At 45.6% G+C, this 13,641-nt stretch overlaps 1 protein-coding gene across 1 annotated transcript in view; it reads left to right on the forward strand.

The window, feature by feature from the left end:
• The window catches only part of ACOXL (acyl-CoA oxidase like), a 332,334-nt gene that overhangs the window by 48,459 nt on the left and 270,234 nt on the right, over positions 1-13,641 (forward strand). Inside the window, 4 exon segments of the mRNA XM_027129018.1 lie at positions 1,283-1,381; positions 6,723-6,837; positions 7,154-7,240; positions 9,075-9,147. Of these exon segments, the coding sequence (XP_026984819.1) occupies positions 1,283-1,381; positions 6,723-6,837; positions 7,154-7,240; positions 9,075-9,147 (374 nt within the window).

Raw genomic sequence — 13,641 nt, forward strand, 5'->3', positions numbered from 1 at the left:
TTCAAACGGCCCTGCTCGAGCCACCCTTCCTTCTCTTCTGAATCCTCGCAGCAACCGTATGAAGGGCTGTTAGGTGTCAGGCAGCTTGGGTGTGAACCCCAGCCCTGCACGCTTTCTCAGCTGCAGCCGTGGGCAGGTCACTTTCCTCTCCTGAACCTCAGTGTCCCCATCTGTCACATGAGAGGGACGGTGTTTTCTTCCCAGGGGGGTCACGAGGGTCAGTGAGTATGTGGAGCCCAGAGTCTGGAAGGCGGGAGGGCTCAGGAAGTGGAGGCTCGTCGTTCAGTGCATTTGTCCGATGGGAAAACTGTGTCACTGTGCCATTGTCCAAGGCCCCACAGCCAGCTAGTAGCTGAGCTGGGATTTGAGCCCGGCCTGTCTCATCCCGAGCCAAGTGTCTGCTCGTTCTGCAGCCTGGCCTCTCCCGTTGACCTTCCTGTTTGGGGAGGGCTTCTCCCAGTACAGCTCACCTCTGCAGGCACCTGGGGTCGGTGCACAAACGCTGTTGCACATCTTCAGTGTACCAGGCACTAAGCTAGACCCTGAGCAGACAAGGCAGAACGAACATTCAGAGAAGTCATTTGATGGGGTGAACCGGGCAGCCCCGAGGATGGAGGATGGATGCTTTGTGCTGTAGGGGTGACCTCTCCAAGAGAGGAAACCGCGAGCTGTGTCTGCCAGAGGAACTGGGGCTGGACAGGCAGCGAGGGGAAGGATGTGGATGCCTTGCCGCTTTAGTGGGGCATATGGAAAGCTGGGTGAGCTGATCGGTGTTCCTTGAATGGAGTTGGCCCAGTGGGTTTGGTCATCATTAAATTGTTGACTCTTGCTGACAGTGGCCTGTAATCTCCTGGTTTCCAGTGTGGAATAATTTGCTGGCTATTTGGTGGTACCATCAGGAAGCTCGGAAGCCCAGCACGTGTAGCTGAATGGCTTCAGCCACTCCAGGTATGGCACGTACCTCCATAGGTATCATCTATGGAGAGCCTTAAAAATTCACAGTAGCTAGGGGTGTGTGTGTGAGTGTGTTTGCAGAAAAAGAAAATAAAACAGAATTAGTGTCAGCCAGAACTTTGTTTGAAATGAGAATTTAAGACTACTTTTAAAAATTGCACTGAGTCTGTCATATTGTTATCACATTAGCTGTCACCAGACTGAATTTTTATAATTATCTCCAACTCACCACTCCCTTTCTCGCCAACATTCTTAATGATCTGAGAGGTAGGCAATTAGAGCAGCTGTCTGACTAGCTGATTCCCTTCTAACACCCGGTAAACTCCAGGAGCAGAAATACACGGGGATGTTTGCAATGACCGAGAGGGGCCACAGGAGCAACGTGAGAGGGATCCGGACAGAAGCCACCTTTGACCTCTCTGCACAGGTGAGCATTCTGCCCGGGGTTCTGGCGGTTCTGGGCAGCGGACCTGTACACAGCGGACGCTCCTTTCTCCCGAGTCCACCTTCCCCCCTGCTGTGTGTGCTCTCAGGCGAGAGGGTGCTCAGCTTCAGAAGAAACGCCTAAGTGCTTTAGTGGACATAGACTCAGCCTTCGTGAGTCTAACACCAGCCAACACTTAAAAAACACCTGCTGTGGGACGGGCACTGCTCCAAGCCCATTATGTACACTCATTAACTTAATGCTTTGGAAAAACTCGGTGAGAACAGGACCTAATCCATTCTCTGGTCCTTCCTAACAGTAGCAGGTAAATGGGTGGAAGAGCGGTCTGTGTTGGCGTGTTCCATCGCACCGTGTGTGATGTGTGTGGCAGGAGGGCACTGTGTGTGCTGGGACCTCCTTCTGGGAGCCAGGTCCTCGGTGCTGGCATGATGCAATGTCTGTACCTGTGAGCTGCACACAAATCCACATGGCAACCGAAATAAAATTTCACAACACTGGGACTTCCCTGGTGGCGCAATGGTTAAGAATCTGCCTGCCAATGCAGGGAACACGGGATCGAGCCCTGGTCAGGGAAGATCCCACATGCCACGGAGTAACTAAGCCTGTGCACCACGACTACTGAGCCTGTGCTCTAGAGCCCACGAGCCACAACTACTGAGCCCACGTGCCACAACTACTGAAGCCCACGTGCCTAGAGCCTGTGCTCCGCAACAAGAGCAGCCACTGCAGTGAGAAGCCCGCACACCACAACGAAGAGTAGTCCCCGCTCACCGCAACTAGAGAAAGCCCGCGTGTAGCAACAAAGACCTGATGCAGCCAAAAATAATAAATAAATAAATAAATTTTAAAAAAAAACAACACTAAAATTTCACAAAACAACCGGACTTTATTATATGGGATGAACTCCAAAATGTAGGTAAGCCCCTCTAACTTGACGTCTCTCCACAAATGGGTCACAGCAAAAACCCTGCTCTGTAAATCCCACCCCATCACCATCTCTTTAGCTCCTGCTCTCAACACCCTGGTGGGTGTTGTCTCATACATGTGCGTGTGGTGACTCAGTCTTCACTTTTTTTTTTTTTTTTTTGCCCTACGCGGGCCTCTCACTGTTGTGGCCTCTCCCATTGCGGAACACAGGCTCCAGAGGCACAGGCTCAGCGGCCATGGCTCATGGGCCCAGCCGCTCCGCAGCATGTGGGATCTTCCCGGACCAGGGCACGAACCCGTGTCCCCTGCGTCGGCAGGCGGACTCCCAACCACTGCGCCACCAGGGAAGCCCTCAGACTTCATTTTGGCTGAGGTTGTCCTTTGCTTTTTTGTTGTTGTTGTTGTTTTTTTTCTATTTTCTTCCCTCATTTAAAAAAAGTTTTTTTTGTTGTAGTATAGTTGCTTTACAATGTTGCATTAGGTTCTACTGTACAGCAAAGTGAATCAGCTATACGTATACGTATACCCCCTCTTTTTTGGATTTCCTTCCTGTTTAGGTCACCACAGAGCATTGAGCCGAGTTCCCTGTGCTATACAGTAGGTTCTCATTAGTTATCTATTTTATACATAGTATCAATAGTGTATATATTTCAATCCCAATCTCCCAATTCATCCCACCTCCCCCCTTTCCCCTTGGTATCTATACACTTGTTCTCTATGTCTCTGTCTTGATTTCTGCTTTGTAAGTAAGATCGCCTGTACCAGTTTTTTCAGATTCCACATATTTGGAATCTGGAGTTTTGTTCCCAGGATTTTTCTGACCCAAGAATGCTAGTTGGAGGTGGTCAGCACTTAGAGTGACAGATGCAGGTGAGGGTTTTGTTGGAGAATGTCCTGTCTTTCCTCTGTCCTGATGCTAGTTCTCTACAGCAGCCAGTGATGTCCAAGGTCATAGTAAGAAGCAAAATAAGGACTGCCAATTTTTGAATGCTCCCTCTGTGCCAGGTCTGTGTCAGACTCTTTCTGTATAGTATAGTATACCACACTCCGTCACAACAACAATCCCATGAACGTGGTAATAGGCCACTTCTGTGCATTGAGCACGTGTGTTAAGTGCCAGGCTAAGCACTCTGCATGCAACATTGTGTTAAATGTTCCATAATGTTATAGGAAGATATCCTTGTCCCCATTTTACAGGTGGAGAAACTGAGACTCACAGAGGTTAGGAAACCGACTTATGGCTATGCCGTTAACGAGAGAATCTCAGGTTCAAGGGGGATTGTCCTTAACAACTTAGCTTTCCTGATGGGACACTGACCAAACATCTTTGGGGTTTTGGCTGCCCCATTTTTTCTCCCGCAACCATGGTAATTGAGGTCACCTTGCTGTCATCAAAGGGAAAAAAATCCCACTCACAATTCTTATTTATTTGTTTCTTCTTACAATTATTATTTTTTGCACAGAAATCATTTCACCAAACAGCATAATGATGTAGCTACCTGCTGCGCTATAGCAGCTGCCACTCTCGGCAGGGAAGTTGCAAAGTTGAAATCGTAATGATGAGAAGACGCCGGTGAACGTGCTGCTTCCTGAGGGAGGGAAGAAGCCCATCGTAAGCTCAGGCCACTGAGGGTTGGCTTGGCAGGGAATGGCTTTCTCCTTCATTGGTTTCTGTGTTTCCCCCTTCATTTCTCTTTTTAAATGTTAGAGCATATCAAATGAGCCCTCTCTCCCTCCAGGGCAGTTTCAGTCTCTTACATTTTTTGGTTGGGCATTCCTGTGGGTTGGTTGTTTTATTTTTATTTTTGGATGATGGATTGAGTAGCGGCATGGAGAGTTTCAAGGTAAGAGAGAGTTTTATTTTTACAGTTTAGGCAAAATCGCAAAAATAAATGAGGCTAAGAGCTCTCTGGCCAAGGCCGTCTCTTTTAGTGCTTGCAGGACTGACCGTTTTGTTGGTCTTCAACAGTTAATTATAAATAGGAACCGACACACATGGCGTGCATTATTTAGATCCAGCTTTTAAAAAAATTTTATTGGAGTATAGTTGATTTACAATGTTGTGCTAGTTTCAGGTGTACAGCAAAGTGAATCAGTTATACATATACGTATGTCCACTTTTTTTTTTTTTTTTAGATTCTTTTCCTATATAGGCCATTACAGAGTATTGCACAGGAGTTCCCTGTGCGATACAGCAGGTTCTTATTGGTTATCTATTTTATATATAGTAGTGTGTGTGGGACTGACATAGATCTAGCTTTAATGCCAGAGTTTTGGCTAAGGCAGACTTTCCAAATCAAGTATTTTTGCCAGAAGTGACAAATTTCCCTTCCCAGAGTAGATCAGATGCTGATGGGAACAGATGGCCTTCTGTCCTCTCCCTGCCCCACCAGAGCTTTTCTGCCAGGCCAGTCTTTCTCTGCTACTTCCCTTCCCACCCTAAGGTGTTAGCATCCCCTTACCACATGAGTTTTGTTGTTTGTTACTGCACCCACCAGAGTCACAATAACTCCTTTCTTTAAGAAGTCCTGGCTGGCCTGATAAGGGCAGCAGCCTCCAGAGACTTAAAAAGAGCTTGTCCATTTATGTTTCTGAAAAGCCCTCGCCTGTGTTAAAAGTTTCTCTGTGCACATATGTGTCAGGGAATGTTTCCTTGGGCTCCAAGACTGTATTTCTTGGCCAGAGGGAAAGTGCAGTCTGTATACTTAAAAATCTGAAATCTGAGATGATCTTTACATGATCAATAGCTTGTCGGTTTGGTTCGGCCACGTCTTCCATATTGTCAGCTTTGATTAAATTTGCTGTTCTGCCTTTTCACCATTCCACCCTCCCTCCCCGGCTCCCCACCCACCTGGGACTCTCCGACCTGTCCCAGGTACCTGGTATCCAGAACTGGCAGTTATGGTCCGTCTCTCCTTAATACGAGGTTGAAGGGTATCCCAGGTGGTAAGCAGAAGGAGGGAGGACCCAGAAGTGAATGGGGGCATTTCCATGGTGATCCTGTTCTAGCTCCTGGAGAGAAAGAAAAAGAAGGCAGAGTTTTGAGCAGAGTGAAAACAAAAAAATACATTTTTTCCCTCTGCTTATTCCTGACCAGTACTAACTTTGGACTGTTTTGAGCTGGAATCCTTGGTCATATCATGGAGACGAGCTAGATGGCATGTTCTAAGATTCTTTCCCTAATAAGATAGAGAATTGTTGACAAATGCTTTTTGGTTTAAGGGCTTAACCATATGAGCTTTTTTTTGCGGTACCCGGGCCTCTCACTGCTGTGGCCTCTCCCGTGGCGGAGCAGAGGCTCCGGACGCGCAGGCTCAGCGGCCATGGCTCACGGGCCCAGCCGCTCCGCGGCATGTGGGATCTTCCTGGACCGGGGCACGAACCCGTGTCCCCTGTACCGGCAGGCGGACTCTCAACCACTGCGCCACCAGGGAAGCCCCATATGAGCTTTTGAGGGAACCTTTCATTATTATATTCATTGATGAGGAAAATGGAGAGGCAGGTTCTGAAACAATCATCCCAAGGCTTAAATGAGGTATTTCTTTTTATAAAAATCAAAATTGTCTGGGCTGAGATTCTAATCAATGGTAGGAATGGGTCACGGTTGCCTAGTAGTCTTGTTTGCGTCCCGGTGTACACATTTAACCTTTGGTTAGTTAGTGGCCATTTAAACAACAGACCCATACCTTAAAGGCAAGAATGTTTAAGACCCAGGAAACAGTGGAGGTCATGAGGAACCAAGTGATTGGTCCAGAAGGGGCAATGCCCAGTAGACAAAATGAAATACATAGACATGGACTCATCTAACTAGGGGCCCTAGATCACTGGATGTTCCATCCTTTCTTGTCAATCTCGAAGGTGGAGTGTTTGGGGGCAAGGGGCGTGTGCAGAGCTGAATACATATCAGCAGGGCTTTTAGGGGTTTGGTGCTGATTATTTAGAAGTCAGAAACTCAGTGTGGAGTGGTCTAGAGAGAAAGAAGCACAATGAAGAAAGCCTTTATACATTAAAGCCATAGGCTCAGACAAATAGTACACATGCCTGTGCAACATTACAAAGAAGAGAGACCCGGAAGAAGTGAATGGACAACTTTCATCCATTGAAAAGTGGCAGCGTATTTTCCTGATTGGAATATTCATTGACAAAGCACTTTAATTTCCAGTCGTTTTCAGAGTTAAGGTGGAGGTGAACAGTGCACGCTGCAGTGATAGCATGGTGGTGTTGAGCTCACGAGGTTGAATTAGGCCACTTTGGGTCGTCTGCTCCTTTTCTGTGAAATCACCCGAGTGGGTACAGGTACACAGTATGGGTCTGCTTCATAGTGTTCATTGCACTGAACCCAGGAGTTGAAATGAGCCATAAGAAAGAAAACTCTGTTGCTTTGGTTTCTGTTTAGGAGTTTGTAATCGACACACCGTGCGAAAATGCTGAGAAGATGTACATTGGAAACGCCATGTACGGGAATTATGCAGCGGTCTTGGCCCAGCTCATCACAAACGGAAGATCTCAAGGTTTGTTACCGACACAGAAACCTAGGATATTTCCCTTTACTAGTACTATTCTCCCGTGAGTACTTTACACAGAAAACCCATCTCAGAGGGCTGTTTCTACCTTGTAAAAAAATTCAGCACTAACATTAACATTATCTCCTAAATATACATGATGAGACGATTTATCATTACATTCAACATTAGACACTATAATAGGCAGTGCACAGTCATAGAACAAAATGAATTTCAAGATCAACATAATTGTACAGTGTCCCAGGAAATGAGCAAAGCTTTGATCATATCTTTAGAGACCTTAGTGTCTCTTCACCTGCCTTAGGACCCCACTGTTTCATCGTTCCTGTCTGCGATGAAAATGGAAGCATGTACCCAGGAGCGACAGCTATTGATATGATGTATAAAGAAGGTGAGTCCCCAGGTGACCCCTCTCTCACCCTTCTTTGCACTTCCTGCCTGTTCCCTACCCCACCCAGTGAGAATCTAACCTAACTCACGAAAGCGGTGAAGGCAGAGAAGACTCTGGTTTTGAAGCCTGGTTAGTCTTCTGTGTATGGCAGTTAGAGAAGGTTGCAGACTACCATTTATAAACACGCATTGGTCCCGTTTCTCCCAGCCTCTCGTGTTTACTAGTCATGAGGCAGCCCTGTCCCCAGCTGTTTCGTCTCCTCTCTCCTTCTTGGACTTGTGGGCCCTCAGAGGGCAGGTTGAGGTTCTCTCTTTCATGGCCCAGAGCCACCAGCCTCAGTGAGTCCTAAGGATTGCCTCTGTGGACTGGTTTGCTAGGGCTGTTGTACTCACACTGAGTGGCTTAAACAACAGAAATGTATCGACTCACAATTGTGGAGGCTACGAGTCCGAGATCAAGGTGTCAGGGGAGTTGGTTCTGAGGGCTGGGATGGGGAGGGTATTCTCCAGACCTCTCTCCTTGGCTTGTACGTGGCCATCTTCATGTTCACATGGCATGCTCCCTGTGTGCCTGTCTGTGTCCAATTTCCTCTTTTTTATAAGGACACCGGTCATTTGAATGAGGGCCCACAAATGCCCTCATTTTAACTTGATCGCCTCTGTACAGACCCTTTCTCCAAATAAGGTTACATTCACGGGTACTAGGGGTGAAGACTGCAACCTATGAATCTTGGGGGAGACACAATGCAACCCAGAATGCTTGGTGAGAGCAGGCCATGCCTGTGGGCTCCACTGGTTATGCCCAGCCAAGTGAAGCCAAAAACGCAGGTAGGGGGAGAAGGGAAAAAAGAGAGAAGAAAGAGCAGAAGAGAAGGGGGAGGAGACGGTCCTTTGGAGGATGGGGCTAAGCTCACCCTGGCCCCGTAGGGATACTGAGCACCTCATGCCTGCAGGAATGGGCTGCAAGTGCTTTAGGTGACTGAGGCCCTGATCCCTTGAAAACACCTGGCGTGTCAAGTGCTGTTGAGGGTAGAGGGCTCACCCAGCCCTCGTGAAGTGGCGCCAGGCATTCATGACACTGGCAAACCCAGAAAGTCTGAGCTGGTCTCCTTGTAAGCTCGTAAGTACCACTGTGACCTTGTCCAGGGGTGATGTTCTAAATAAGACCTGCGCTAGAAAAAGATCTTTTCTCCCAGAGTAAGTCTCCCTAAGTGTGAGATGAACAAAAAATAGACCCCAGATTCCGACAGGTGTCCTGAGGAAATGGGTCTGGCAGATTTCAAGAAACTTCTTGGGAGGTGGTCACCCTACCCACCCACTGCTGTCTCTCTGGCCGCTTCCCAATGTCTTCTAGGCATTTGCTGTCACAAATTCACCCCGTGTTCTGGGGAGGAAGCACCGAGAAGGGGGAGGAATTTGAGTTCTGTGTCACTGGGGGGCGTAAGGGGCTTTCCTCCTCCTCTGTGTTCAGTCTGATGTTCTTTCAGTTGCCTAGAATTCTCCCTTTTCTAGTCACAGCAACTGCTCAGGTGGGAAGCTGTGTCCCCGCCAGACCCCACCCCTCAGCTGGCCTCAGCAGGTGGGCTGCACAGAGGGTCTAGCATTTTCTCCTCTATTCTTGGTAGGGAGGAGGGGGCTGGAGAAGCAGGTACCACTCTTCATGGAAGCAAGCAAACAGCATCCCCACCCCAAATAAGAAAGCAGCAACAATTCTGGAAGTGAGATAAAGGGCTTTGCGTTTTAGCAGCGACAGACCTGGGAAGTGGCCCGGACAGTATTTCTGATGCACATAAACTTGGCCCCCTACAGCTCCGTTTCCTGTCTGCTCTTTCTAGGTCTGCATGGTGTTGATACCGGGATTCTGAGATTTGACAAGGTTCGGATACCAAGGGAGAAGCTGCTGGATAAGTGAGTAGTTGTCTCCTTAATTCGGACTTGCTGTGCGTGGGAGCCCTTTGCCCTCCTTCCCAGGCCTGGTTCCTGGGTCTCATGGGCTGTACATCCAGAGTGTCTTCTCATAACCTCTCCTACAATTTTACTGACAATTAATTGAGAAATGTAGATAAGCAAATCAAAAAAAATTAAAATTATCCCAAATGCTATCACCCAGACACAATGTTTGTTATACTTTCATATATAACACTTTAGACTTTTCTCTATGAGGTTATATCTAATGAGAGAGAGAGATGTTTGATTTTCACTGAATGAGGTCCACTTAGAAATTCTGTTTTTTATAACTTGTAATTTCTGTTTAACATTATATGTCCAGTGTTTCTGTGCAACAGTAAATACACATAGGCATTATCATTTTTATTTTTATTTATTTTATTTTTGGCTGTGTTAGGTCTTCGTTGCTGTGCACAGGCTTTCTCTAGTTAGGGCGAGCGGGGGCTACTCTTCATTGCGGTGCGCGGGCTTCTCATCGTGGTGGCTTTTCTTGTTGCAGAGCACGGGCTCTAGGCATGCAGGCTTCAGTAGTTGTGGCACACGGGCTCAGTAGTTGTGGCTCGCGGGCTCTAGAGTGCGGGCTCAGTAGTTGTGGCGCACGGACTTTGTTGCTTCGCGGCATGCGGGATCTTCCCGGACCAGGGATAGAACCCATGACCCCTTCATTGGCAGGTGGATTCTTAAACACTGTGCCACCAGGAAGCCCCTATCATTTTTAATATTGCCATAATAGACTGTTAAATGATCTATAAATTATGTATGAATCCCTTATTGTTGGTATTTAGATTATTTCCTTAAAAAATTTTTTTTTTGGTTATCATAAAATAATTGGTGTTATTGCCTCCTTTGTGGATGACAGGAGATAAGGTACCATCCTTCTGCTTCAGAGGCTGTTCTAACCAGTACTGATTGGATAATATCAGAGGTGCTTAGTGTCATTGCCCAGCATTGCTCAGTGAGGTCAGATGGGTGAAAGAACGAGATGAAGTTTGCTTCTACAAGTGCATTCCAGGGATGGAGCCCCAGGGGTTCACTATGCTCTTTGCAGAGGCTAAGAAACACCAATTAACTTTACTTTTCTCAGCAGCATTTCATGTATCCAATAAAAATCCTGAACTACAGTGATATTTAAATTTGTGAAGAAGCAAGCCATCAGACTTGCTGCTTGCTTTCCTATAGATTTTCCTTTAACACTCACTCCTTTTTACTTTTTATTTTTAATTAATTTTTATTGGAATATAGTTGATTTACAACGTTGTGTTAGTTTCAGGTGTACAGCAAAGTGAATCAGTTATACATATACATATATCCACTCTTTTAGATTCTGTTCCCATATAGGTCATTACAGAGTATTGAGTAGAGTTCTCTGCGCTATACAGTAGGTTCTTATTAGTTATCTACTTTATATATAGTAGTGTGTATATGTTACTCCCAGTCTCCCAGTTTATCCCTCTCCTCCCTTTCACCCCTGATAACCATAGGTTTGTTTTCTACATCTGTGACTCTATTTCTGTTTTGTAGATAGGTTCATTTGTACCATTTTTTAAGATTCCACATATAAGTGATATCATGTGTTATTTGTCTTTGTCTGACTTCACTTAGTATGGCAATCTCTAGGTCCATCCATGTTGCTGCAAATGGCATTATTGCGTTCTTTTTTATGGCCGAGTAATATTCCATTGCATATATGTACCACATCTTCTTTATCCATTCCTCTGTTGATGGGCATTTAGGTTGCTTCCATGTCCTGGCTACTGTAAATAGTGCTGCAATGAACACTGGGGCAACTTTACTCCTTTTTACTGCCTGCAAGTTCTTGCCAGTAAATAAACGTCACAGATGCCAAAAGTTTAAGGAAGATATGGTGGAAACAAACTTAAAATGGACCAAATTCTGGTTGACATTTTTCCCTCTGGGAATTGGTAAGAAATGAAATGGAAACAACAAAAGCATCTTTGTAGTTGTCCTGGTGGGTGATGAAGGCCCCAGGCCTCCTCAGGAATGACCAGTGCCCATGCCAGCAAATCATAGGACCACCAGCCTTCCCCAGAGGTGCCTGTACCTTTCCTGGTGACTAATCAGCATCACTCCACTCCTGGAGATGGGGAAGAGGGAAGGAAAGCCACAGATTTGGAGCTCTCCATTTTTCACCCATACTAACAGGATCTTAGTGGACTGGACAGTCCTCGGCCAGAACCTGGACCCACTGGCTTAGCATTCATCCAATGCACTAGGGATTAGAAAGTCAGATTCAACCAGAAAGAAAAATGATAGGGAGCTACACGGTCTGTAGAAAATATGAGAATATATAGAATATTCTTTGGTAAGCAAGATTTGATTTAAAAGCCATTCCATAGGTATTTAAGCTGCCCCCCAAATACTACAGCAGAGGCAACACACTTTGAGGGTGTTGGTTTATCATTTGATCAGAAAGGGGTCTGTAAGCAGATGTACAGATTCAATGAAATTCCTGTCAAAATCCCAGCTGCCTTTTTCTTTTTTTTGAAAAAACTGAGAAACTGGTTCTAAAATTCATATGGAAATGCAAGAGACTCAGACTACCCAAAACAATGTTGATAAAGGAGAACAAAGTAGGAGGACTCACATCCCTGATTTGAAAAATTACTACAAATCTACAGTTATCAAGATAGTGTGGAATTGGCATAAGGCTAGATGTATGGACAATGGAATAGATAGAGGATCTAGAGATAAATCCTTGCACTTATGGTCAATTGATACTCAACAAAGGTGACAAGATAATTTAATGGGGAAAAATGGTCTTCTCAACAAATGGTGCTGGCACAACGGATATCATAAGCATGAAGTTAGACCTTTACCTCATATGATATACAAAAATTAACACAAGATGGATCACAGATCTAAATGGTAAGAGCTAAAAGTATAAAACTCATAAAAGAAAACATAGGTGCTGGGACTTCCCTGGTGGTCCAGTGGTTAAGACTCCACACTCCCAATGCAGGGGGCCCAGGTTCGATCCCTGGTCAGGGAACTAGATCTCTCATGCCTCAACTAAGAGTCCACACGCCGCAACTAAGACCCAGGCAGCCAAATAAATAAATATTAAAAAAAAGAAGACATAGGTATAAACCTTTGTGACCTTGTTTAGGCAGTGATTTCTTAGGTGTGACACCAAAAGCACAAGGAACCAAAGAAAAAATAGATAAATTGGACGTCATCAAAATTAAAAAACTTGTGCAGCAAAGGACACTATGAAGAAAGTGAAAAGACAATCCACAGAGTGGGAGAAAATATTTGCAAATCTTATATATCATAAGAACCTAGTATCCAGACTGTAAAAGGAACTATATTACAGCTCAACAGTAAGAAGACACATGACCCAATTAAAAATGGGCAAAAATATGAATAGACACTTATCCAAAGAAGATATTGAAATGGCTAATAAGCACATCAACATCACTGTCGTTAAGGAAATGCCAATGAAAACCACAGTGAAGTACCACTTTGCGCTCCCTTCATGGCTGTAATAAAAGAAACAGATGATAACGAGTGTTGGTGAGGGTGAGGAGAAACTGGAGCCCTCATCCATTGCTGGGGGGGATGTAAACTGGTGTGGTCAACCTGGAGAAGAATTTGGCCATTCTTCAAAAGTTGAACGTCTTCATAGGACCTAGCAATTCTACTCCTCGGTCTTTACGAAGACGTTGTCTACAAGAGAATTGAAAATATATATCCACACAAAAACTTGTGTACAAATGTTCATAACAGTTATTCATAAGAGCCAAAAAAAGTGGAAACAGCACAAATATCCATCAACTGATGAATGGATAAACAACATAAGGTATATCCGTACAATGGAACATCATTTGGCCATAAAAAGAAATGAAATACCGATACATGTTACAACATGCGTGAACCTTGAAAACAGTGGGTCAAGTGAAAGAAGCCAGACACAAAGGCCACACACTGTATGCTACTACTTATGTGAAATGGCCAGAATAGACAAATCCATAGAGTTAGAAAGTAGATTAATGGTTGCCGGGCTCTGGAGGGTAGGGGGTATGGGACAGGACTGCTAATGGTATGGGGTTTCTTTTTGGGGTGATGAAATGCTTTGAAATTGGATAGTGGTCATGGTTGTACAACTTCGTGAATATACTAAAAACCGTTGAACTGTACGCTTTAAAAAGGTGAAGTTCATGGTAAATGATTTGTATCTCAACAACAAAAAAGTAGATTAGGGGTTTCCCTGGTGGCGCAGTGGTTGAGCGTCCGCCTGCCGATGCAGGGGACGCAGGTTCGTGCCCCGGTCCGGGAAGATCCCACGTGCCGCAGAGCGGCTGGGCCCGTGAGCCATGGCCGCTGAGCCTGCGCGTCCGGAGCCTGTGCTCTGCAGTGGGAGAGGCCACAACAGTGAGAGGCCCGCGTAACACACACACACACACACACACACACACACACACACACACACACACA

Source organism: Aethalodelphis obliquidens, unplaced genomic scaffold, assembly GCF_003676395.1.
Source record: "Aethalodelphis obliquidens isolate GAN/ISIS:26980383/991018 unplaced genomic scaffold, ASM367639v1 scaffold35, whole genome shotgun sequence".
Lineage (NCBI taxonomy): Eukaryota > Metazoa > Chordata > Mammalia > Artiodactyla > Delphinidae > Aethalodelphis > Aethalodelphis obliquidens.